The sequence below is a fragment of the Gadus morhua genome, chromosome 15 (genome assembly GCF_902167405.1).
Source record: "Gadus morhua chromosome 15, gadMor3.0, whole genome shotgun sequence".
In the NCBI taxonomy this organism is placed as follows: domain Eukaryota; kingdom Metazoa; phylum Chordata; class Actinopteri; order Gadiformes; family Gadidae; genus Gadus; species Gadus morhua.
The window spans coordinates 12,832,448-12,856,077 of record NC_044062.1 but is presented as its reverse complement, the minus strand read 5'-3'; the positions used below and the strand labels follow the sequence as shown (position 1 = coordinate 12,856,077).

Here is a 23,630-nt window from a genome sequence, read left to right as displayed (position 1 = left end):
AAGAAACTAGCCCATCCCTCTGTAGTCATTCTGTTTCTGTTTCCCAGTGGTGGACAACTAGACCACCAAGTGTGATTTCATCATGACCTGTGTAAGGATAAGGCCTGTCATGTCTATCCAGTTGGCAGACTCATGGGAAATTCCATAAGGGAATACATCAACCACCTAAATCAAACTATGGGGAATACCATTCGTCCAGTTGAGACAACATCTTCTGTTTTAATAAGATATTTTAACAAAATGATGGAAGCAATTATGCTTTTGCTCTTGCAATAAAAGATAGACGTGAATCTTAAAATGAGATTAATTGCTAGGGTTATCGATGTTGCTCGGGTGATCCAGGTTTCCAGATGGCTCCATAAGGTGTACATTATGGACACTATGCCTTTATGGCATGCTCCATTGGCAGAGCATGACACTAACCACACTACACTACACTACACTAACAAGCTCATGGTTAGGAGTTGCATTCCTACACATTTTAACCCATGCTGGGAATCTTTGCACTCATCCTATTTTAGAACACTTAAGATAAAAGGGTATACCAAATGGCATGTATTAAAAAGAAATGAAGGTTGAGAGCCGACAATATAAGTATTTTCCACTGTGTCTGTGTGCTGTGTCCATAAAAGCATTTTGCTTCTCTCTCCAACACTGTATTTTCCTCTTCCTTCAGCTCTTACAAACGTCAAGCTGTGGGCCATTGACCGGCAATGCTTCCAGACGATTATGATGAGGACAGGACTCATAAAACACACAGAGTACATGGAGTTTCTGAAAAGGTGAGCCAAGCAGACAATCTATCCCTAAATGACAAAAAAATAGACGGATGACCTAGATAGCGATCCTGATTTAATTTCTCCTGAGCCTTTTCTTATTACAATTTTCTCAAACTCCTAATTTTTTCTGGTCGCCACCCCCGCCCCCCCCCCCCCCCACTGAGTGACTTCACGTTTGAACCGGGTGTTTTTTAAAAACGCTGCTCGTTCAATTGCTCACTGCTATACATTTTCCACAAAAATTGAAAATGACTCCCATTTCCATTTTGTCTCCTTGGTCTTTGTTCGACCCCGTCCCCCTTTCAGTTCAAAGGAAAATGTATTACCATAAAGATTTGAAAAGCAAGACTGAGGGAACGGGGGTGGGTTACCACATTAAAGGCAAATTGGGAATTGTTTGCTCCGTCTCAGACTACTCAATAGAAAGATGGACTCGCCTGAAGTTGAAGCAAAAAGTTATTTGCGCCAATCTGAAACATTCTGTGACTCATCTCCCCTGATCTTTGATGGCGTCTAACAGAGCTATTCGTCGTGTCTTGGGCTTTAGAGAAGAATAAATAAAGTATGACAATGTTCTGCATGAAGTCCAGTATTAAGGGGGCGGGGGAGAGTCTATTGCCTTTTCACTTCAACAGAGAGGCAGATTGGGTACACACTAAGCTTGCCCACGAGTTTCCTCTTATTGACTTTCTCTGCGTACCTCCCAGCAAGGTGTTTGTGTGTGCACACTTGAGTATCTGTGTATGTTTGTGTGTGTGTGTGTGTGTGTGTGTGTGTGTGTGTGTGTGTGTGTGTGTGTGTGTGTGTGTGTGTGTGTGTGTGTGTGTGTGTGTGTGTGTGTTTGTCTGCCTGCATGTGTGTGTGTGTGTGTGTGTGTGTGTGTGTGTGCGTGTGCTCTATAGATAATGCTGCAGGTCAGAAGGCTCATGCATCATTGTGATTTCAATCAGCCTCACAAGCAGGGTGACAGACTGTTCCAATCTCAGACAGGTGGGTGGATATGAAACGCTGACTAAACAGGAAACTAGTGAGCTGTTTTTTTTTACCTTAGAGAGATGCCCCTTTTCATTTTACCAGAAGCATTGCGTGTTGTGGCCTTAACTCTGCAGGAAGAAAACTTCACAATATAGCACCTGGTGGTCATGAATGGCACTGAACTATGAAATGATGGTTATGATATTGTAGTTGTCAGGGTGTTGGATACCAACCCTGAATGCACTGTCTTCAATCCACATGTATGCAGCCTAACATTTAGGCATCCTTCAGCAAGATGCCCCCAGCCTGGCATCACGAGACAAATTGCTAACTGAATTAGTCTGGAACCTCTCGGTTAATTTTCAATTTCCAAAGTGCGTCATTAACGGGCGCACACCAAAAGACCTTTGGACAAAATTGGATAGGCCTACAACCAACCATATCAACCAAAACAGCAGATGCAGAACTGATCGACGGAAAAATCATCGGCAGTGGTTTCTTCTTCTTTTAGTGAAATTATACCGTCCAGCTCGTTTAATACTGTCTCGAAAGAGTAAACAACAGACATCAGTGGAAGCCATCTTTGTTGAAAAAATAATTGGATTTAATTATCATATTTATCCCGCCTCATATTAGATAAACGGTTGTGATTGGTCGGTCTATCTCGTAATGGGCAGAAATCTTTTTGTTTGGGAGGGGAGCCAGACCTTATCTGCAGAGCAAAGGAAACATGAGCCTGCAAGACTCGTCTGGTTCCCAGGCTAACATGCCTCTAAACCGCCTCCTAAATGTCTCAATTCACTGGTAGTTGCTCTGGCTAAAAGCTTCTGCTAAATAATAGTAAATTGAGAGAGGGGAAAAGTCTGCTTAACAATAGAACATTGAGAGTGGGCCAAGTGCAACAGGAGATAATTAATAGTTTTGGGTATGGGTCATTGGGTTCAAACATACAGTCACACAGCTTTCACTCCAAAAAACATTGGCTTCTGATATTCCTTAAAGGCCAATAAGTCAGCCCTGTCTTCACAGCTAAACTACACAGCTAAACAGAATTTGTTATTTCCTACACAGAAGAACAGGTCTTCTCTGTGCCAATAACATCTAACATATATGAGAAACAGACAATGCATAGACTGAATTGGTGTCTAGTAACCGCTCAGCTCAGTATCCATCTCATATGAATCATGACTAATAAGGTTTTTGAACAATTTAACTAAAACAAGTGCAGAGAAACCATAAAATATACTAGATTATAATTCGATAATAGTAGCTTTAGTTTTTTGGGTCACATCAATTGTGTTTGTAGTTGGAGTTAATAGAAGATAAGTGATATCTTGTAGGGTTATGTGAGCTATATCAATCCGCTCTCCCCCCCGCCCCTTACAGTTTTGGATAGAGAAGGCGCCTCTGGCTATCAGGCCGCCGTAACAGCCATCCACCCACTGATGCTGAGCATGTGGGAATACTACTTCACTCAGGGTTTAACGCACAGGAAATTGGGGTTCAGGGCTTGTTTTAGCTGTATATCCGTGAGAGGGACACATATCACATTCTTCGTATTGTTACGTTCACATTAAGAGTCATGCTGCATTTCATTTGAAAAGGAAAGTATTAGTATTGAGTTGGGTTTTTAGAAATATGAAAGGTCAATCAATGACCTACATCTTGGATATTTGGTATTATTAAGTAATATTTGAAATTTGCCTTGAGGCCTTAAAAGGCCTCACAACTTGGATTTAACATTTCTGGGAAAATATTGGAACAAAATAGCAGTCCTGATTGTGGCGTTGAGAGAGCCAGCTGGCTAGCTGACCGATGCTCGCTCTTCTATCAGCAGAGCTCTACAGAGGCTTGCCGCTTGTGGGGTGGGTGGGCTGAATGGCCTCTGATTACTTTTACCAGGCCTGGTGAATGACCGGGATGGCACTGAGAGGCCCTTTTCTTCTGTGTCTGTTCCAATGGTTAATGGCTGTAGCCTTTACAAGATCAACACCCTGTTATAGATATCCTGTTTTGATAACAGGCAGATAGCGTTCATGAGGGCAGAGAAGGCAAACAACTAACGGTTAACAAATATGGGAACCCCCACTCGCTTGTGTATTCAACCTTGGGATCTGAGGTAAGTGGTAGTGACCTCGGGGAGTTGGCCTATGATGTACACCGATACAACAATAATCTGTGATTTAGTCTGATTCGGGAGGTCAGGACAAACCAAAACAGAGTAGATGACCCTCACCACCTCTTTCTTCCCTCTCCTCTTGTTTTGATTAATAACTCATCCATCGCTCTCCTTTGTTCCGCAGTGTTCCTACGTTCCACGGCCTACAGGAGGACATTCTGAGCAAGCTCGCCGACGTCCTTGAAGAGGTAAGCATTGCCCAGCCCCCCCGTCTCTCGTCGTTCTTCTGTTCTCCTCCTTCTTTGTGCCTCTCTATAGTCGTTGTGCTTTGTAAAGCTAGTGAAACGCACAAGGTTAAAAGGCTATACAACGCCGGACCCTATGGGGAAGCCTTTCGCTTAGAGCTGAAAAAAACAAGGAGAATCAAAGCTTTGGTTGCCTGGCAGCATTAATAATGTATCCAGATTGTGCTGGAAGCATCCTCCTTTATTGCATCAGCTGTAGAGGTTAACATGGAGAATACAGCCGTGTTTCATGGCAGACATGTCTCTGGGGGACGTCTTCGTGTGCTCATGCGTCCTTCGTCCTGAGGAGCACTTTCATCCTGAGGGGGCGGTTCGTTAATAAGTACCGGGTTTCTATGTTAATGTAGTGCGCCGTAGTGTTTGCATTTTTTATGTGTTGTTTTAATAGTTCTCAGAGGGGGGGCTTATCACGCAGCGGGGGTTTGTTCCGCGAACCAGCAGTATGTGAATCAACCACCAGCCAATAGGGAATTGCTTTATGACATGAACTTCCTGGAAGCCCTGCTCCACCCCTCCCAACCCTGTCGATAAAGCACGTTTGCATTTTTTAAACATCGTAAGATGATGTTTGCTTTCTCATTTTAATTTTTTTTGTAAAACTGCTTCAACACAAAATAGATTAAATCATTGAGGGAGTATCCACCGTGACCGTAACTCCTAAAGTTATTATAACAAAAGTATTCCAGACGGTCATCCTCATATTATTTGATTTGAATAAATTATTGTGTACGTATATTGTTCGCTCAATCTTTCTCACTTTGTGTCGGACTATCCAGAGAGCATTTGGGTGCATATAAGGGTTCTTACAAGCGGTTATGATCCTCATTATGGCAACTGTATTTCAGCCCCCGCTGCTCGAGAGAAAAGAACAACGAGCAACGTGCAAATATACTCATCTCTCTCCTCTCCTCCCCTTTTCACCCCCTACTCTCCCCCTCTCCTCTCATCCTCTCTAATTCTGTACTCATCACATATTATCCATGTGCCTCCTGTCCACCTCTCTCCCCTCTGCCTCTCTTCCAAATCAACTCCTTTCCCACCTCACCTCTCCTCTTCCCTTGCTCTCCTTCCCCGTCCTCAATGATCCTTTCCTCCCCTCCCCTCCCCTCTCCTCTATTCTCTCTGCCCCTCCCTTACGTCATCTGCTCCCCTTTCCATTCTCTTCTGTCCTCTGCCCCCACCAACCCTCCTCTCCTCTCCTCCCTTTTCCTCTCCTCCAATCTCCTCTCCTCCCTTTATCTCTTGCCCTCCTCCCCTCACCTCTCTGGCCTTCTGCTGTTGCCTTCCTCCCCCCTTATCCTTCTCCCATCTCCTCCCTTCCCCACTCTCCTCTGCCCTTGCTCTGCTTCTCTCTTTCATGCTCTCCCCCCTCTCCCCTGCCCTCCTCTCTCCCCATCTCCTCCCCCTCTCCTGACAGACACACTATGAAGATGGAGAGTACATCATCAGGCAAGGGGCGCGGGGAGACACCTTCTTCATCATCAGCAAGGGAAAGGTGAGTTTCTCTCGCTCTCTCTCTCTTCACCTGCTTCCATAGTTACCGCCTCCCGCCCTGCATCGAGCGCCACCACACACGCTTACATGATGTGGGGAACATCTTAATTCCGTTTTAGAACCGGAAAGGAGATGTAACACACCCCTCTGTGGGAAAGGGTTGGAACAGACGTTTCATCGCCATCACCATCATCATGCTTGTGTGTATAGGTCATCGAGGAACTGAATGGAATCCACATCCTGTGGGTCATTTATTTGCCATATTTATTTGTCATAATAACAAAGCCCCCTACCCTAGCTCCTCCTCCGGGCTACGGCAAACATTTCGTAAAGGCCAACTCAGGTATCACTGCCGGTCCAAAAGTATTGAGCATGTGCACATTAGCTTCTGAGGCATTTTTGCTTGACCAATAGCGACATTCACACACGCACAAGCTTGGTGACCAGGAAATGTGATTATTAACCCATGAGTGATGTGAAGGCCGTTGTCCTTGACCTATTGCTCATCCTTTGGAGAACAGGAAATCTAGAGAAGCGGGAGAAAAGTACCTTCCGCCTCAGCCCTGTGCTGTGAAATAATCAGCAACATCCCATCTGTTTCTGCCAAAAATCATAGAAAAGTTCAAAGATTGCCTGTCACACGGCCAGACTTCTCCGGGATTCATTTTACATGGAAATGGGAAGGTGTAACAAACCACATTCTTTACACAACACCTATGTGATGCAGTCCTCTCTGGTGTTGGATAATAAAGTAGCTGGGCATGATGGTTCTCCTTTAACTGGTTTGTGTACACAAGAGGGGGAACTTTGTGCATGCCGCTAGTTACTGCTGAGAGGTTTATGGTCAAATGGAATACCTACTCCTGTGCCCTGCACCCTTCATTTGGTCTTAATCTGATTGATATGGCAATCCCTGCTAGCATCAATGCCCCCAGCTCTGCCCATTCTTTTTTTTACTAATTTTCCACACTGCTGCTGCTGCCGCCAATTTTTTCTCCTTCAACAAATTTATCCCATCCATTTATTACTGTCTATTTCTAAAAAGACACATGCAAACACACACACATGCACGCACACACACACACACACACACACACACACACACACACACACACACACACACACACACACACACACACACACACACACACACACACACACACACACTCTCACTATAAACACACACCTCGCTCATGCACACACACACACACACACACACACACACACACACACACATCACACATAATCCTCAGACATTTCTAGTTTTGTCCTTTTTCTTTTTCATATGTTTTCCTCCTCCTACCTCCTTGAATTCACTTTTTTTAAGTATTTTGTTTATCCCTTGATATTCCTGCAGTGGGCTGGCAACCCAGTCGGGAGATTAGTAGGGTCAATATAATGGACAAATGAATGACTGCCCATTGAAATAACTACCTGCTTTCCATCTTGCCCGCCACCGCCGTCCCGCACCTCCTGGTAATCACTGCCCCTAAGCTTCTGCCAATCCTCTGTCACGTCTCACTTGTTGCTCCTCCTTCTCCAGGTGAACGTGACCAGGGAAGACCAGGCCAACGGGGAGCCCGTCTACCTGCGGACCCAGGGGAAGGGGGACTGGTTCGGGGAGAAGGCCCTCCAGGGGTAAGAGTCCTCCATTTTTTCTATAATTTTTTTTCTTTGTGTTGTCTGCCTGTCTTTTGTATATTTCTGTTTTTGGTTCCATCTGACCTTCCATCCTTCTCTGTCTTATTTTTTTATATTTTGTCTAACTCTGTCTGTCTGTCCGTCTGTCTGTCTGTCTGTCCGTCTGAATGTGTCATTCACTTGAACTTCTTTCAGCCTTTCCCTCCGTTTGTATTTCTATCCCCAAGTCTTTCGGTCTGTCTTTCCAAAACTTTTTCTACCCGTCTGCCTTTCTATCTGTCCGTCTCTCTTTCTGTCCTTCTTTACCTCGTTGGTAAGTTCTCTGATCTATCTTTTACCCTATTACTCTTCCTCATGTCTCCTCTCCTCATGTGCCTGTCCTATATCTTAAGCCATCTTCCTCTTTATGGCACCTCACTCTCTCCTCCTGACAGGCACGGTGAGGTTCTGAATGATAAGAATGCTTTGAGAGTCACGGTGTCGTGCCATGCTGTACCCCAACCGCACAAAAACTCCATATTCTCCTCCAGTCGCTCAGAAAGTGTTAGTGGTGGTGTCTGTCTCTCTGTCTGGTCAGGCCGATCTCTCTTGGTTTGTTCTGCGAGAGTCCATGAGAAGCGCTGGCTAACGAACAGAAGGATATACGCATTAATATCAACAAACTGCGAAAAAATAAATGCTAAGCAGCCTAGGCTCCAACATATACTACCACCAACACTTATTTCAGAAATGATTGTCTATGGTACTTTAAATAAAGCTTGAGGAACAGAATTCTGACCTGAAATTAAATAAAAAAGTGTTGGGGGGATAGGATTTCCGGACCATGTTATTTTTACCTATGTTGTTTGTCCTGTTTCATGGTTCTAGCAAGAGCAGACAGAGAACCGCAGAGAAAAAGTGTTGAGTCTGAACAATCAGAAAAGGTGAGACGAGGTGGAACGAAAGTTGAAGCCACACAGACTCATTGTCCTGATTACTCCTTAACTGCTGGAAGGACACAGCGCCATCTTGTGGCCACTGGCTGATTAACAGCAGCAATTGCGATGCCAAGCTGAAACAGTATAGAATGGCAACATATGGCTTGCGTTACTTATTCAAAGTAGTTTTCAGTATACAATAAGTGGTGAAAGAGTTGACAGTAACCTACCTGTGATTAAATTAAAGGTTCTTAATGTAGCATTAGATTAAATACAAATTAATGTACATCAAAGGGGGCTTTATACAGAATTCAAATTGTCATTTATTTAAAAAGGGAATCAACAGTGAGGGTAGAATCCCTTTTACACCCAGCCCCACTACATTGTGACAGCGCAAATAATTATATTTGCTGGTTCTGACTCTTAAACATAGAGCGGTAGACCGGCGCTTATCAGGCGTGAATCTTTTAAACAGCTATTCATACAAGTGTGTAGAACATCTCATCCATGTACCCTTGAGTGGCCCCATCTCCTCCTGCCTCTTATGCTGAAAGTGTGGGTATTGTACTTTGTCACAAGCAGCAATTCTATTCAAATACACCTTTTGATGGTCACCCCTGTTGTCTCTGGATCTTAATATAGCAGCAGGAACAGGACGATCAATGCAAGGCTTTTTGATCACCGCGGCTTCCCCTGCTTCCTCATTAGGAGTTAAGTGCGAGTGGCCTCGCGAAACTCAAAAGGGTCTCCTGAAAGGGACCTTGTACATGAAGATGCCGGGGACTTTGATCTGTGTCCTCCCTGTGTGTATACAGTGTAAATCAAAGTCAGCAGTAGTGCCGCCATCATCCTTTGCTTTTAAAGGTGTGAAGGATGCTGGACGTTTATTCTGGGTTGTGTGTCTGTAAATGGGTTGCATTGGATTTTGTGTAAACAATTGCGCGTGAGTGTGTGTGTGTGTGTGTGTGTGTGTGTGTGTGTGTGTGTGTGTGTGTGTGTGTGTGTGTGTGTGTGTGTGTGTGTATGAGCCTATTTTTGTGTGTATGGTATACAAATACTTGTGTGTTTGTTTGCATGTATGAATGTATGTATGTATGTATGTATGTATGTATGTATGTATGTATGTATGTATGTATGAATTAATTAATTAATTAATTAATTAATTAATTAATTAATGTGCGTGCGTGCGTGCGTGGGGTTTATGATTATTTGTGTGTCTGTATGTATGTGTCTGTGTGGAACAGTCTCAGGGGTATTGTGTTGCATGTATGTCTGGCATGGACATACTAAGCATACAGTACGTTTATCATTTAACTAATAGAGATCCTCTTTCCTGTTGCCACTTGTTTCCAGGAAAAGAAAACAATAAACACAACAACCTATCAGATTTATGGTTGCTATTTATGTCGTGGTGCAGATAGTGTATGTAGTATTTGTTTTGTGTGCAAGTAGTGCGTGTTGTGTGTGTATGTTTGCATGCACGTTACAATTTGTGGTAAGGCTTCAGCAACTACTCTACTTACAACAATGTATGTATGTTTGTCTTTCGTTTGTGCGTGTTTGTCTGTATAAACATGTGTACAGTGAACATGTTTATTCAGCATGCACATTATACATTCATGAGCGTGTGTGTGTGCACGCGCATCCGCCTGCATCCGACGGAAGTCGTAGGTAACCCTGACGAGGGAGGAGTCCCCTTCCCAGATGGCTAATGAATGAGCCGTTTAGCACAGCCGATCATGTGACTCATCAAAGCCCTCCAGGATCAATGAGACCACCCCAGTCAGTCGGGGGCTCCACAGCTGGTGCACGGAGCGTAGATCAGGAGAACAGGTGGTGTGACAGACACCGCTGTCTAACGCACAGCTCTCTCTGCTCTCTGTTAACCGCTGATTCATTGTGACACAACCACTGTTGGAGTATCTGTTAGTGCTGGGTACGTGTGTTAAGAGTCTTGAGTTGTGACATGTGGTTATTCTATGCTGTGGCGAGGAATGACAGAGCATACGACAATTAATTATTTTAGGTTTTCACATGTTCTGACGTTTATGTCATGATGGCATGTGTTGGCGGGAATGCTGGCTTTTTGGCTTTTTATGTCATCATTATTTTATAGTACATATATTTAACCTTGGAAAACCTGTTGAGGGAAAAAAACCTCCTTTGCAATGGTGCCGAGGGTACAGTGAAGGTTAATGTTGTGTTATGGTTATGTTGTGTCATGTAAGCGTTCAGCGTTTTTGAGTTTATAAAAAATACTACGTCATCATATAATGCAATGCTATGGCTGAGGATAGCATGCAAAACTTCATTACAATTAACACTACTTTTTTTTTTAAAGATTATGTATGCCACTGTTTGAAGGAGGGGACTCCTTATGCCTGTTGAACTATAAACGCCAGACTTCCAACACAATGTACAAGTGTCATTAAATCTCAGACAGCATAGATTCAAATAAACACAGTGTACATTACACAAACATTAAAAAAAAAAAAAAAAGCAACGTGTTGACCTGGAACGATGATGATATCGGGTCTGCTGAGCCACAACCTTTTCTAGTTTATCAAAACAATATCTAAACAATGGCTATATTTAGCGAGAACCCTGGAATTTAAATATCTTCATATCGGCTTTCTATATCTGGTTAATGCTCTTAATTCCTAACCCAAATAAACAAACATGTAGCCTGGAGACCCAACATGCTGTGAACCGGCAGTTGCAATTGTATCCTGCTGGCTGTTGACAAGTAACACTATGCAAGTCGGACGGCCACTGGCACATACCTAATCTCACACCGTCCAATGACAGATGTAGGCCTTCTGATAAAACTGTGCCAATCACACTATGTGCAAGCGCTGGCCTCCATTAAAATCTCTATTGAGTGAAAACAAGCATAACAACGGCAGTGATGTTAGATTACAACAAAGGCAGAATGTCTTCCCCGAAGCTGTTCCATTTCACTGTTCCTTTATCCTCTCTGCTCTTTCCCCCTCGTCTCACTTCATCCCTCCTCTCTAGGTTTCTCCTCTGTTCTTCGTTCCCCCTCTTCTGTCACTGATGCTTTCTCTTTAAACCTTGTTGTTCCCCCAGCAGCTGTGACCTTTTTCACTTACACACACACACACAGTGCAAGAGACAGAGAGTGAGAGTTAGTGAGAGAGAGAGGATAGACAACAAGGGTGTGCGTGTGTGTGTATTTGTTCGGATGGGTCTATTTCTGTGTGTGTGTTGCTTGTGTGTGTATGTGCAGGTGTGTGTTTGTTTGTGTGTGTGTGTGTGTGTCTGTGTGTGTGTGTCTAAATCCCCATATGTATCCGACTGCATGTATCCGACTGCATGCAGGCGTGTGTGTGTGTGTGTGTGTGTGTGTGTGTGTGTGTGTGTGTGTGTGTGTGTGTGTGTGTGTGTGTGTGTGTGTGTGTGCGTGTGTGTGTGTGTGTGTGTGTGTGTGTGTGTGTGTGGAACAGGAGAGGCAGTTCAGAAAGCACAAGACGGGATTGTCACCTCGATCCAAAAGAGTTACGTTGCTATGTGTCCGAGTCCGGTCAGACAGACAGACAGACAGAGAGACAGAGAACAGTCCTCAATTTTCCACCCTCCTAGCTTCTCTGAATCAAGTTGCCGTCCTTTTTTACACACATCTACTCCATCTTTGTCTCTCTTCTACATCGATCATTGGTTGGATGTAATACTTCTTCACAGGATGAGCTTTTGGCCGGGAAAGATCGGAGTACCAAGCGAAGCCACGATTTATCACCTCAAACTCAATCTTCTTCTTGGAAATGATGGAATATGAACCTTATGAGACTTTATATTTTGAACTAGTAGTGGCTAATCTGTAGCGGTATAATCGTCCTATTTCGAGCGGTAAGAGAAGCAGTAGTTCAGACAGGGTTTTTGTTGACGGATCGCTGTGTGGGAATCGTCTCCTCTCCATAGTTCTGAATAGCTTTCAGGAGAGATTCTGTTGGATTAGCGATGGACTCTTGGATTACGGATTCGGAAGACTCGTGTGATTGGGGGGACTCGTCTGAAGAATCAGCGCTAGATTCGGAGACTGATGGCCCAGATTTGGCCCCTAGCAAAGAGTATGGCTGTTATTCTGTGCTCTGTTTGAAGCGAGTTAGAAAGCACAATGTAATTCAGGAAAAAAAGACTTAAAATCATTTTGTAACAAAAATAATTCATTCTAAAAAAAGATTTTGAAAATAGTCGACGCTGCCAACCTTCGGTTCCCAACTTTTCCACCTTTTGTATTGGTTTCCATTATTATTTAAATGCAACGTTATTGGTGGTCGATAGAATTGAAATATGATTGACATCACTTGTCTTGTCTTTTTATTCCAGTGTTTTTCCACTGTGTCTGATCACGGTGTCTTATGTGTGTCTTGTTTCCAGAGAGGACATTCGGACGGCCAATGTCATCGCAGCTGAGACCGTCACCTGTCTGGTCATCGACAGAGAGTGAGTATCAAGTGATAGGACTTGTACACGGTGACTGTGTTCCTGAGACGGCCACTGCCGTCTCAGGAACACAGCAATATTAGTGATTATGATGGAAGTTATGGTGTTATGGTCCTTGTTTATTAATTAATAGTAAAATGCTTTGTCATCATGGGGCAACATTGTTGTGTTTGAAACTGCCACGGTCCTCATGCAAGAAAATATCCTGAATTATCCTATGGTACTAACATTTTAGCTTAAAGCGGTAATATCGAAGGTTACGTTTATTATAGCGACACCTTTGGGGATAAGAAATCATTTTTCCCTCAGATAAAAACAGTGACCCAACCGACATCCAGTTTGTTACATGCATCATACTGCAAATGAATGGATCTAACAAAAATACACGAATAACAAAATGTTCTATAGTCATGTGAGAATTAGCTTGTGAGATATGGCCCATCAACTTTTAACTGGGTCGTTACCAAAAAGTCAAGTAGCTAATTTCCTTGTATGCACGTTGTAAATTTAGAGACGGAACAGAGAGAGAACGAAAGAGAGAGGTAGAGGGGGAGGGAGAGAGAGGTAGAGGGAGAGAGAGAGAGACAGACAGAGACAGGGAGAGAGAGAGAAAGAGAGAGAGAGAGAGAGAGAGAGAGAGAGAGAGAGAGAGAGAGAGAGAAAAGACAAAGACAAAAAGTGATTGAGATGGGAGTGAGATGGATAAACCAAGAGAGGATAGAGAAAGACAGGCTGACAGATAGACAGGCAGATAGAGATAGAGAGATGGAGGGGGAGAGATTTAGCGAGAAAGACATAGAGAGAGAGAGAGACAGAGAAGACAGAGGGATAGACAAAGACCGACAGAATGTGATAGAGAGAGTGAGCAAAATACAGAGAAAAACCAACAGACAGAGAGAGAGAGAGAGAAAGAGAGAGAGAGAGAGAGAGAGAGAGAGAGAGAGAGAGAGAGAGAGAGAGAGAGAGAGAGAGAGAGAGAGAGAGAGAGAGAGAGAGTGTGACAGATTAGAGGGAGGGGAAAGCGGAGGAGATGGTATCAGGTTGGCCTCCCTCTGGAACCCAAGGTCCAGGTCAAACACACACGCTGCACACACACGCACACACACACACACACACACACACACACACACACACACACACACACACACACACACACACACACACACACACACACACAGACACAGACACAGACACACACACACACACACACACATACAGTGCAGTCAACTAAATGATTGGATCATTGGTAAGACATAGCGGTTAGTTTGACCTTGTGGATGTGTGGATATGTGAGGATGTGGTAGCGCTAGTAGCGGCTACGATTTAGCCCTTGCAGTGGCCACGTGTTAGACCTGCATGTTAGCTCTACCAGCACTGATGTGTTAGCCCTAGCAGTGGCAACATGTTAGCCCGTGCAGAAGTCATGTATAAGCCCCAGCAACGGATACTTTTTAGAGCTAGCAGCGGCGAAGAGTTAGCCTTAGCATCAGCTACATGTTAGCACTAGCAACGGCTACATGGCTTGTCTGGCCAACTTGCACTACTGTGGGACGGATGCCACCTCCCTCACACTATCAGCGTGTGAGAATACACATGAACTGGTCCAGATGTAGGCCTTGTATGTACTTGTCTGAACCGCGACAGATATAGAAAGATAGAGAGTTAGTGAGGAAAGGTGAGAGAAGATAAAGATAGAGTGTGAGACGTACACTATGTAGTCTAGGAACCCGAGTGGCAGCGTGGCCAAAACAAACATTGTGACACTTGTGGGACAATGCAACCACATAACACAGTGTAGACAGATCCAAGGGGATAACAGGGGGGATTAGGTTGCAGGTGTGTGTGTGTGTGTGTGGGGGGGGCACATACATTATGATCCCATCAGGGAGTCAATGGCATCTGTATCGCTTCATCGCTATTACCCTCCCCCCCCCCCCCCCCCCTCCCCCCCCACACACACACATGAAGCCGTTGGTACTCCAGTGTTTCCCCACTGCACACCTAACAGATCACACAGGCTCCCGGTGGGAGAGATGTTTGGGACTCCATCTGGTTGCTGCTGGGTGTGTACTCAGTGAGCGCGTGAGAAGGAAGCAGAGAGAAGCAGCTTGTTGAGATCAAAGTCCCTGAGTGCTCTGGTGACTCCTGACAGAACTCCAGCTGCATTCATTGAGGCATTATGTATATATTTTTGCACGGATGGTAAGGCGAAGGGAACATTTCACAAGTAGACGTGGTTCATGTGCCATATTTATGCATCGGCATGTATTCACTCAACAGATGTCCTTCCATGTCTCGATTGAACCGTGGGCGGCATTCACACATGCTCTCAGTGAACACAAAGTTAAACGTGGACACAAACCATATGCTTGTTTCTAACTGCTCAACTGTCACGGCATGGGTGGGGAATTTCAAGCATATTGTATTCAGAGGCTGGAAAGTCTAGTGTTTAGAAGGTTTGACAATTGCATTGGGCGGTAAACACACACATACAGCCCATACTCTGAGGTACTCAACATCTCAACATCTCAAAGCCTTTTGTGAGCCAGGGCCTCCATAGTGGGAGATGGAGATGTCCTTGGGTTCTAGGGTCCTTGAGCGACGCACTTCAGCTGCGGTCCAATGTGCTCGGTTGTCCGGCGTGTCGCCGCGCATGGAAGTGTGTCGACATCCGCTCGTGACCGAAAGGATGGACCGTAGAGGGATTACTTAAAGCCGTAGTTGTTCCTCTGTAGTACTTCTTCATGTGACCGTAGGTTGTGTTGATTATGTATGATTGTATGGAGTGTGATTGTATTTCTTGTGTGTTAATGTCTTTGTGCCACTCACCGCTCTGTGTTGCAGTTCCTTCAAACATCTCATCGGGGGTCTCGAGGACGTGTCCTGTAAAGGACTGGAGGACGCAGACGCTAAAGCCAGGTACGTCTTCCACCGGCCCCCCACTACCCCGGACCCCTTGTCTACTAGTCCCATAGTCACATGCTCACACCTTTTGTGTGAACAGGTGACTTTCCTAAACTATCTACTAATAATATTCATTCACGTTTAAATGCTAAATTATATTCGAAGTGTATAATATTAGTTTAAATTACTTGTATTTTAATATAAATATTTGTCTCTTTCCACTCTACAAATAAATAAACCCATTAGTTCTGGGTTTTGATCCCAAATGTCTGCAGTCTACTACTAACTCCTACCAGCTCCCAAATTAAATTGAGGCACTTTGGACTAAATGGCTAAATCCAGAATAGTTTTAATTATCATTGGAATCCTAAGTGATGTAGAAGTCTAAAGTCTGTTCCCTAACACATCCTTGATCGACCTCCCGTCTGAGTTAGAACCTCAGACGATGACCTCTGGGTGTATCTGCCATGGAATTAATATGCAGTCCGTCTGCCGTCGCCATGGAAACAAGAGTAACACCATAGTAGCAGGCCCAGGACACCCTTATCGCGTCGCTACCACACAAGCACCTTGGGCCTTGTCTGGTGTGTGTGTGTATGTGTATGTGTGTGTGTGTGTGTGTGTGTGTGTGTGTGTGTGTGTGTGTGTGTGTGTGTGTGTGTGTGTGTGTGTTTGTGTGCATGCGTGGGGGGTGCTACCATTTGTGCCCATGTGTGTTTCTACTCAGGGTGAGTTCAAAGTGAAAGAGGAAAGAGGGGATGGAGGTAAAGAAAGAGAACAGGTGGGGAAAGGGAAAGAGAGGTGCAACAAAAGGACCAGGAAAGCCGACCACTAGACCAGACAATTTACAGTTCCTCCCCCGCTGGCATTTCCACTCAGATCTTTCGTTTTTCGGATGCCTCCTTTTGTGAGGATTCAGACAAACAGACGGTCATATCTGTGGGCAGGAAGCAATGTTCACACCTAGGCATGCAATAGAGGCCAGAGTGGCTGTTAGCTAGGATTGCTCTGCCTTTGATTCAACCTCTTGGTTGGGCAAGAGAGAGAAATACTAAGAGAGAGAGCGAAAGAGAGAGCGAGAGAGCGAGAGAAATCAGCCCAGTCTTTTTTTGTTCCAGTAATGGGATCAGGTTTCCTTTTAAGTCTAAATTATATTCCTGTGTAGAACATTGGGTCACTCTACACCGATGTCTTCATTCATGGTTCTGCTTCATTGATTTATGATCAACAAAAAGTTGAAAAAGTCACTTATTCAGTGACACCTGGCCATCTTTATAACGTGAAGTGTGTCGTAAAATAATGTACATATATGAGCACCTTCTCAACTAGGAAACTACAGTGTAGACCCTTTAAATAAGGAGATTATATTTATGCTGTTATGCTGCATGTAGATTCATAATTTCTAGAATTATTTTTCCTCCTTCTGGGGGTGTGCATTGTATGTGCATGCTGATACTTCTACATGTCGATATCATCCACATCTGAGTTTCAGTTATGTTTTGTTGCAGACTTAAGACAGAAACAATTTACACAATTATTATTAATTCATATAAATTTATCAAAAATAAATCCCAATTATTTGTTTGCATGCTTTGAATCTTCTCAGCCTCACTTGTTAACGGTGTAAGATAAAACTTTCAACCGTCGTTATGTGTAAATGTGAAAAAAAACCATTGAATCCCATAGCATTTGTAACACATGTTTCTATAAGCCCCAAGCTACTGTGTGTGTGTGTGTGTGTGTGTGTGTGTGTGTGTGTGTGTGTGTGTGTGTGTGTGTGTGTGTGTGTGTGTGTGTGTGTGTGTGTGTGTGTGTGTGTGTGTGTGTGTGTGTGTGTGTGTGTTTGTGCGTGTGTGCGTGTGTGTGTGTGTGTGGGTGTTCTGCTCCATGAGAAGATGATGGAGTGATCACCCTAATTGCAATGATGATACAAATAAAAAGCTGTGCACTATAGACATTAAAAAACAATATTGGCCTACACAGGAAGTAGAGGCAATAAAAAAAAGGCACCAGGGTTAGATTTATGCTCCAAATAGTCAGTTGTGTGAGTGTTGCCGCGAGCCAATGGGAGCCCATTATGGGAAACAGGAAATATGTCTTCTGAGGTATTCTACATTTACTGTTAATGTACTCGCCCCCTCCCCTCAGAATCGGCTAGCCGGTTCACATGGGGATAACATCATTGTTTCTGCTATGACCTCATCCTTGCTGATAACATGAGATGATCACGTCACCAAGGCCCACACTCGATAGCTTGAGCTGAATCCGGGCTCTGTCATCTCTGAAATATAAGACTGAAAAAAATGATTGATTGATTTGAAGATAGCCATTGTCAGTCAAATATGTGACGAGGGCTAGGAATCTAGGCTATTCATTAGATAGTTGATCAGATATGGGCTGCTGATGGGCATACATTTAATTTGTATGTGTGTGCGTGTGCGCGTGTGTGTGTGCTACAATTAAACTAATTAGCCATATGGTGTTAAAACTAACACCTGATAGTAGGGCTGGGTGATTAATCGAATTTCGATCTCCATTTCTATTTTAGAGTCAAACGATCAAAAAACAAATATAAACGATTTTTCGATAATTCTTTTAAATATATTTTTTATGTTTTATAGAAAATGCAACAAAGAACAGCTGGATACATATCTGTACATTATTTTAGATTTGAACATTTTCTATTTCACCATTTAATGTATTTTTTTAAGGCGAAATTTCAAAGTTCTCAGTTACAAAGTGTTTTAGGAGAGACATGCTGAATAAATACATCATGTTTTCAAATCGTTGGAACAATCGTGTTTTCAATATTGACCAAAATAATCATGATTAAGATTTTTTCCATAATCGAGCAGCCCTGTCTGGTAGTATGCGATGGCTACATTAGAAGTCCACAAAAGTTTAGTAAAAACCTGTTAGCTGCATTTTCATACTGCACTTTTCATTATAGAAATGGGAGTAAAAACATCTAGAATACAAACTCATGTGGATTCGTCCTCCTATTTAATAAACTCATTTTTAATTTCATTGAAATTGAGTCATATTGTTTTAACTCATGGTGCCTTAATTATATTTCATGAAGCAAGCCCACCACCTAGTGGTCACAGTTGGTATCTATTTTATTTGGATAATTTAATGGATATTCAGAATGTATTGCTAATACAAATGATTGCCAACTATTCTTAGGGTTTCATTGGATTTCAAAGCAAGGTTTAGCCACCTATCATATCGGCAAACCCTTCGTATACAAATGTGCCAAACCTTAACCAGCGAACCCTAAACATAGAATCTGAATTGCAATATACATATTATATAGATGTTGCAGACTACAAGGATCAGGAGGAGCAGGTGATCCTATTCAAACATGTGCATATGAGGTACAAGTCCCCCTCCATACAGCTCTCATCATCGCAGACTTAGCACCATGAAAGTCACCACAGTGTCGGTAATTCATGGGGGGGGTTGGGGCCTTCTCTGGCTCTCAGAGCAGTCCACTCCGCAGCACCCCTGGGAGGGGGGAATCGAGGCTGGCGTCCAGCCAGGAGACAGAGAGACGGGATATTAAAGCAACAGCTGTGTGTGTGGTGTGTGTGTGTGTGTGTGTGTGTGTGTGTGTGTGTGTGTGTGTGTGTGTGTGTGTGTGTGTGTGTGTGTGTGTGTGTGTGTGTGTGTGTGTGTGTGTGTGCACATTTGTGTGTCTGTGTGCGTGAGTGTGCGCGTCTGTGTGAGTTTTAAATGACAGGGGTCAGTGATCTTCCTCTGAAATATTTAATCCAAAAACAACATTATTATTTTATCGCATCCGAGGATAGTACTAAAAAATGTATCTTCCATACACAACGGCAAAAGGCCTCAATACCTCGACAAACAACCCTAATGGACTCTCAAGGAACCCTCTACAGAATATATTTCGATTTGAACAGAGTCTGTTCAAATCAGACCCTGAAGAAGAGCCATTTTTAAACAAGCTACCCACCACCCACCAGCGCCACCACCACCACCAGCACCACCACCAGCACCACCACCAGCACCACCACCCACCACCACCCACCACCACCCACCCCACCCCACCCCACCTACATCCACCAACAGCACCACCACCAGCACCACCACCAGCACCACCACCAGCACCACCACCCACCACCACCACACCTACACCCACCACCACCCCACCAGCACCACCACCACCACCAGCACCACCACCCCACCACCAGCACCACCACCACCACCACCAGCACCACCAGCACCACCACCCCACCACCCCACCTACACCCACCACCCCACCACCAGCACCACCACCACCACCCAACCACCACCACCCACAAACCCCACCCCACCTACACCCACCGCTCCACCACCACCACCACCACCCCACCACCACCACCACCACCAGCCCCTCTGACGGTCACGGTGAGGCTCCCCTGTCATCTCCCACTTCCCCGTAAGGCAGGACATGTGGGGCCAGACAGCCAGAAGGAGGGAGTCACTGCTCTGTTCTTTAGTGACCCTGCATGGCGCTGTCCCCCTAGTGGTGGGGGGGGGGGGGGGGGGGGGGGGGGGGGGGGGCAGAGGGGGTTCGTATGTCCCTTTTAAACCTTCTAATCCGTGGAGAAAGAGCCACTGATACCCATCCTTGATGAGGTCATAGGACAAGAGGACAGGAGAGGCAGCTCGCAATAGGAGATGGGTTACCCACACCACACACACACACACACACACACACACACACACACACACACACACACACACACACACACACACACACACACACACAACAAACAAACAAACAACATCTCTCTCTCTATGCCGGGTTGTTCGGTGATCTGAAATGCCCTGCCGTGCGCGTGCGTGCGTGCGTGTGTGTGTGTGCATGTGTTTGTGTGTGTCTACTGTAAACACAGTGGAACCGAGCACCACCTGTTTCCACCTGCGATGAAGTGTCCTTGAATGAGGACAATTAGTCTGTGGGCACATTGGATGTCCCGCCGGTGGATATTCTGAGACAGGCGCACCTGCTACGTTTAAGCCTGTTTGTTTATTAGAAGAATACTGCCATCCATCCATTGGAAGAAGTGCGAAATATACAAATTATATAAAAATTACAGGAATATTTACATAAATACATGATCTTGACCTATGGGACAAATGTACTTTATGCGTACTAAAGAACACACGTATTCTAAAGTACACATGTTTGTGGCTTAGGTCATTGGGTTGACTGGAAGGTTAAATAAAATAGCCTTATGGGGAGAAGGTACCGTGAACTAACTACCTTCCATTCCTCTCCTGTCATCACAGATACGAGGCAGAGAATGCTTTCTTCTTCAACCTCAACCTGGCCGACTTCAACATCATCGACACGCTGGGCGTCGGAGGCTTTGGTCGCGTGGAGCTGGTAAGAGCACAGCACACTAAGTCAATCAGCTGACTGAGAACAGGCCGGTCTAGTGGCGAGGGGGTTGGATCCCCATCCGAGGGGTACTGGGTCTGATCTGCTCTCAGTCCCTAGTCGACCTGTAATCTTTCAGAAACATAACCTAAACCCCGCCTGATCTCAATGACATGGATATAAGTAGATATAAGTAAAATATATACACGTGTGTTATCACATCATCAACATATGATGAGGTTCCCCATTTTAAACGGTGATGGAAGTCATGAAAAGCTGTCATTAGAGAGAGGGCTAATTTATAAGGGGTTATTTTATCATTTTATTTATTTATTTGTCATTTTTTGGCGCTGTGCAGGTTCAGCTGAAGAGTGACGAGAACAAGACATTTGCGATGAAGATCCTGAAGAAGCGACATATTGTTGATACCCGGCAACAGGAGCACATCCGCTCAGAGAAACTCATTATGCAAGAGGCCCACTCAGACTTCATTGTGAGGTACACCCTGGAAATCAAATAATGTAATCAAACCTCCCGTTCAACCTGCTTCCCTGCATATCTTTGCTGTCCTGCCTGTAAGGGCTGCAAGCCTTTTTGTTTAATAAATGAGCAGGAAGGATCTCTACCACCACGTATTTTCATCTTCCCTCTCTGATGCAGAACTCTTCTTAGACAAGCATCGCCGATGCCATGTTATCTGCTTTAAGACTACATTTATATCAAAATGTATTGATGAGAAAAGTGGACATTTGTTTTAAAACAAACACAGTGACACAAATAATGAACTCTTTTTCATTTTGTTGAGAATTATGTTGTTGTTGTTGTTTGTGTTTTCAGGCTGTATAGAACATTTAAAGACAGCAAGTATCTTTACATGTTGATGGAGGCCTGCCTGGGAGGGGAGCTCTGGACCATTCTCAGAGACAGGTGACGGCTACTTTACTAAGAAATCACCTTAAAACATTCCCCCATCTTAATAATAATAATAATAATACATTTAATTTAGAGGCGCCTTTCAAGACACCCAAGGTCACCTTACAGAGCATATAGTCATCTTACCCACTAACGCCCCTCTGAAATGTGATATCATAACTGACTTATTAACTAACCTCAACCATCTCCAAGTAATATACACTGGATGAGCCATGTCTCAACTACACAACAAATACATAGATTGAACTTTATTCATCCCCCAGGAAATGACAGTACTGGGCCTTTGCTCAACATCCAGTCGAATGAATATGCAGATATTCTTCTATTGTTAGCAATATGTCTTCTACTCACTGTAATAGGAATACGCCTCCTCCGTCCACGCCTCCTCACACCCCCTTGCCCCTTGTCTCCCCTATAGGGGCTCATTCGAGGACTCCACCACCAGGTTCTACACGGCGTGTGTGGTGGAGGCCTTCGCCTATCTGCATTCCAAAGGCATCATTTATAGAGACCTGAAACCCGAGAACCTCATCCTGGACCACCGGGGCTACGCCAAGCTGGTGAGACACAAGAGAACCAACCGGATCCAATGGATGGATGACGGAGGAATGGATGATGAATGAATGGATGGATGGATTGATGGCTGGATGGATGGATGGATGTATAGATAGATAGATGGATGGATGGATGGATTAATTAATTATGGACAATGAATGGATGGGTTGGATGAGTACTGGACGTTAAATCTTTCAAGATGTGTGTTCTCTTATTTTTTTTCGTTTTGCTTACATCTAGGTAACCTCATCCGTGCATGTTTTTTGTGCCGGCAGGTGGATTTCGGGTTTGCCAAGAAGATCGGCTTTGGGAAGAAGACGTGGACCTTCTGCGGAACGCCGGAATATGTGGCGCCAGAGATCATCCTGAACAAAGGTCACGACATCTCCGCCGACTACTGGTCCCTGGGAATCCTCATGTTCGAACTGCTCACCGGCAGGTAGGACTATACACCGGACTATGCACTCTCCCCTAGGATCCTATTGGTGGAGATCGGACTATTAAAGTTAGGCACTTTTTATTAACTTTCTCTTTCTGATTCTTAAAGCCGCCCTACATTCTGTCGAGTTTTTATTTATATACTTTTTTATCCTAACTCCATTTGGATTATATGCTCTGCATGTTTTCAGCCTCACTTAGAAATTGCTTTGAATAAAAGTTGAACAAGATATTCCTTTGATGGGTGTTGATGTGACGGAGCATCATTGTTCAAATCCCTTCATGTCTTCTTTCAGCCCTCCATTCTCTGGCCCTGATCCAATGAAGACTTACAACATCATCCTGAGAGGCATTGACATGATCGAATTTCCAAAGAAGATTACCAAAAACGCAGGCAACTTAATCAAAAAACTATGCAGGTATGAAACTCCATGCGGCACCCACTCCTCATTTGAATTTGTTACAGTGATATAAAGCGCTGGCAGGATGTCAACCCCTCACTCTGTGTCTATGTACTCTTTCTGTCCACGCCGTAGAGATAATCCTTCGGAGAGGCTGGGAAACTTGAAGAACGGCGTTAAAGACATCCAAAAGCACAAGTAAGCCCGGCAGAAAACTGCCAAACCAAATCCCTCCTAACTGGCTTAACCCCCCCCCCCCCCCCCCAACCCTAATAAAGCAGAAGATTGAGCTGCCTTGAAGCGGTCTGTCATCTTG

The 23,630-nt window shown here is 44.3% G+C and overlaps 1 protein-coding gene across 2 annotated transcripts in view; it reads left to right on the top strand.

The window, feature by feature from the left end:
- LOC115560002 (cGMP-dependent protein kinase 1) overlaps positions 1–23,630 on the top strand; it is a 72,775-nt gene that overhangs the window by 46,466 nt on the left and 2,679 nt on the right. For both annotated transcript variants that reach the window (XM_030379263.1, XM_030379262.1), the window contains exons 4-16: positions 677–782; positions 4,058–4,121; positions 5,596–5,673; positions 7,216–7,310; positions 12,629–12,694; positions 15,539–15,613; positions 20,897–20,993; positions 21,346–21,485; positions 21,825–21,914; positions 22,339–22,480; positions 22,751–22,914; positions 23,210–23,332; positions 23,450–23,512. In XM_030379263.1, coding sequence (XP_030235123.1) covers positions 677–782; positions 4,058–4,121; positions 5,596–5,673; positions 7,216–7,310; positions 12,629–12,694; positions 15,539–15,613; positions 20,897–20,993; positions 21,346–21,485; positions 21,825–21,914; positions 22,339–22,480; positions 22,751–22,914; positions 23,210–23,332; positions 23,450–23,512 — 1,303 coding nt within the window. The remainder of the gene's footprint in view (positions 1–676; positions 783–4,057; positions 4,122–5,595; positions 5,674–7,215; positions 7,311–12,628; positions 12,695–15,538; positions 15,614–20,896; positions 20,994–21,345; positions 21,486–21,824; positions 21,915–22,338; positions 22,481–22,750; positions 22,915–23,209; positions 23,333–23,449; positions 23,513–23,630) is intronic.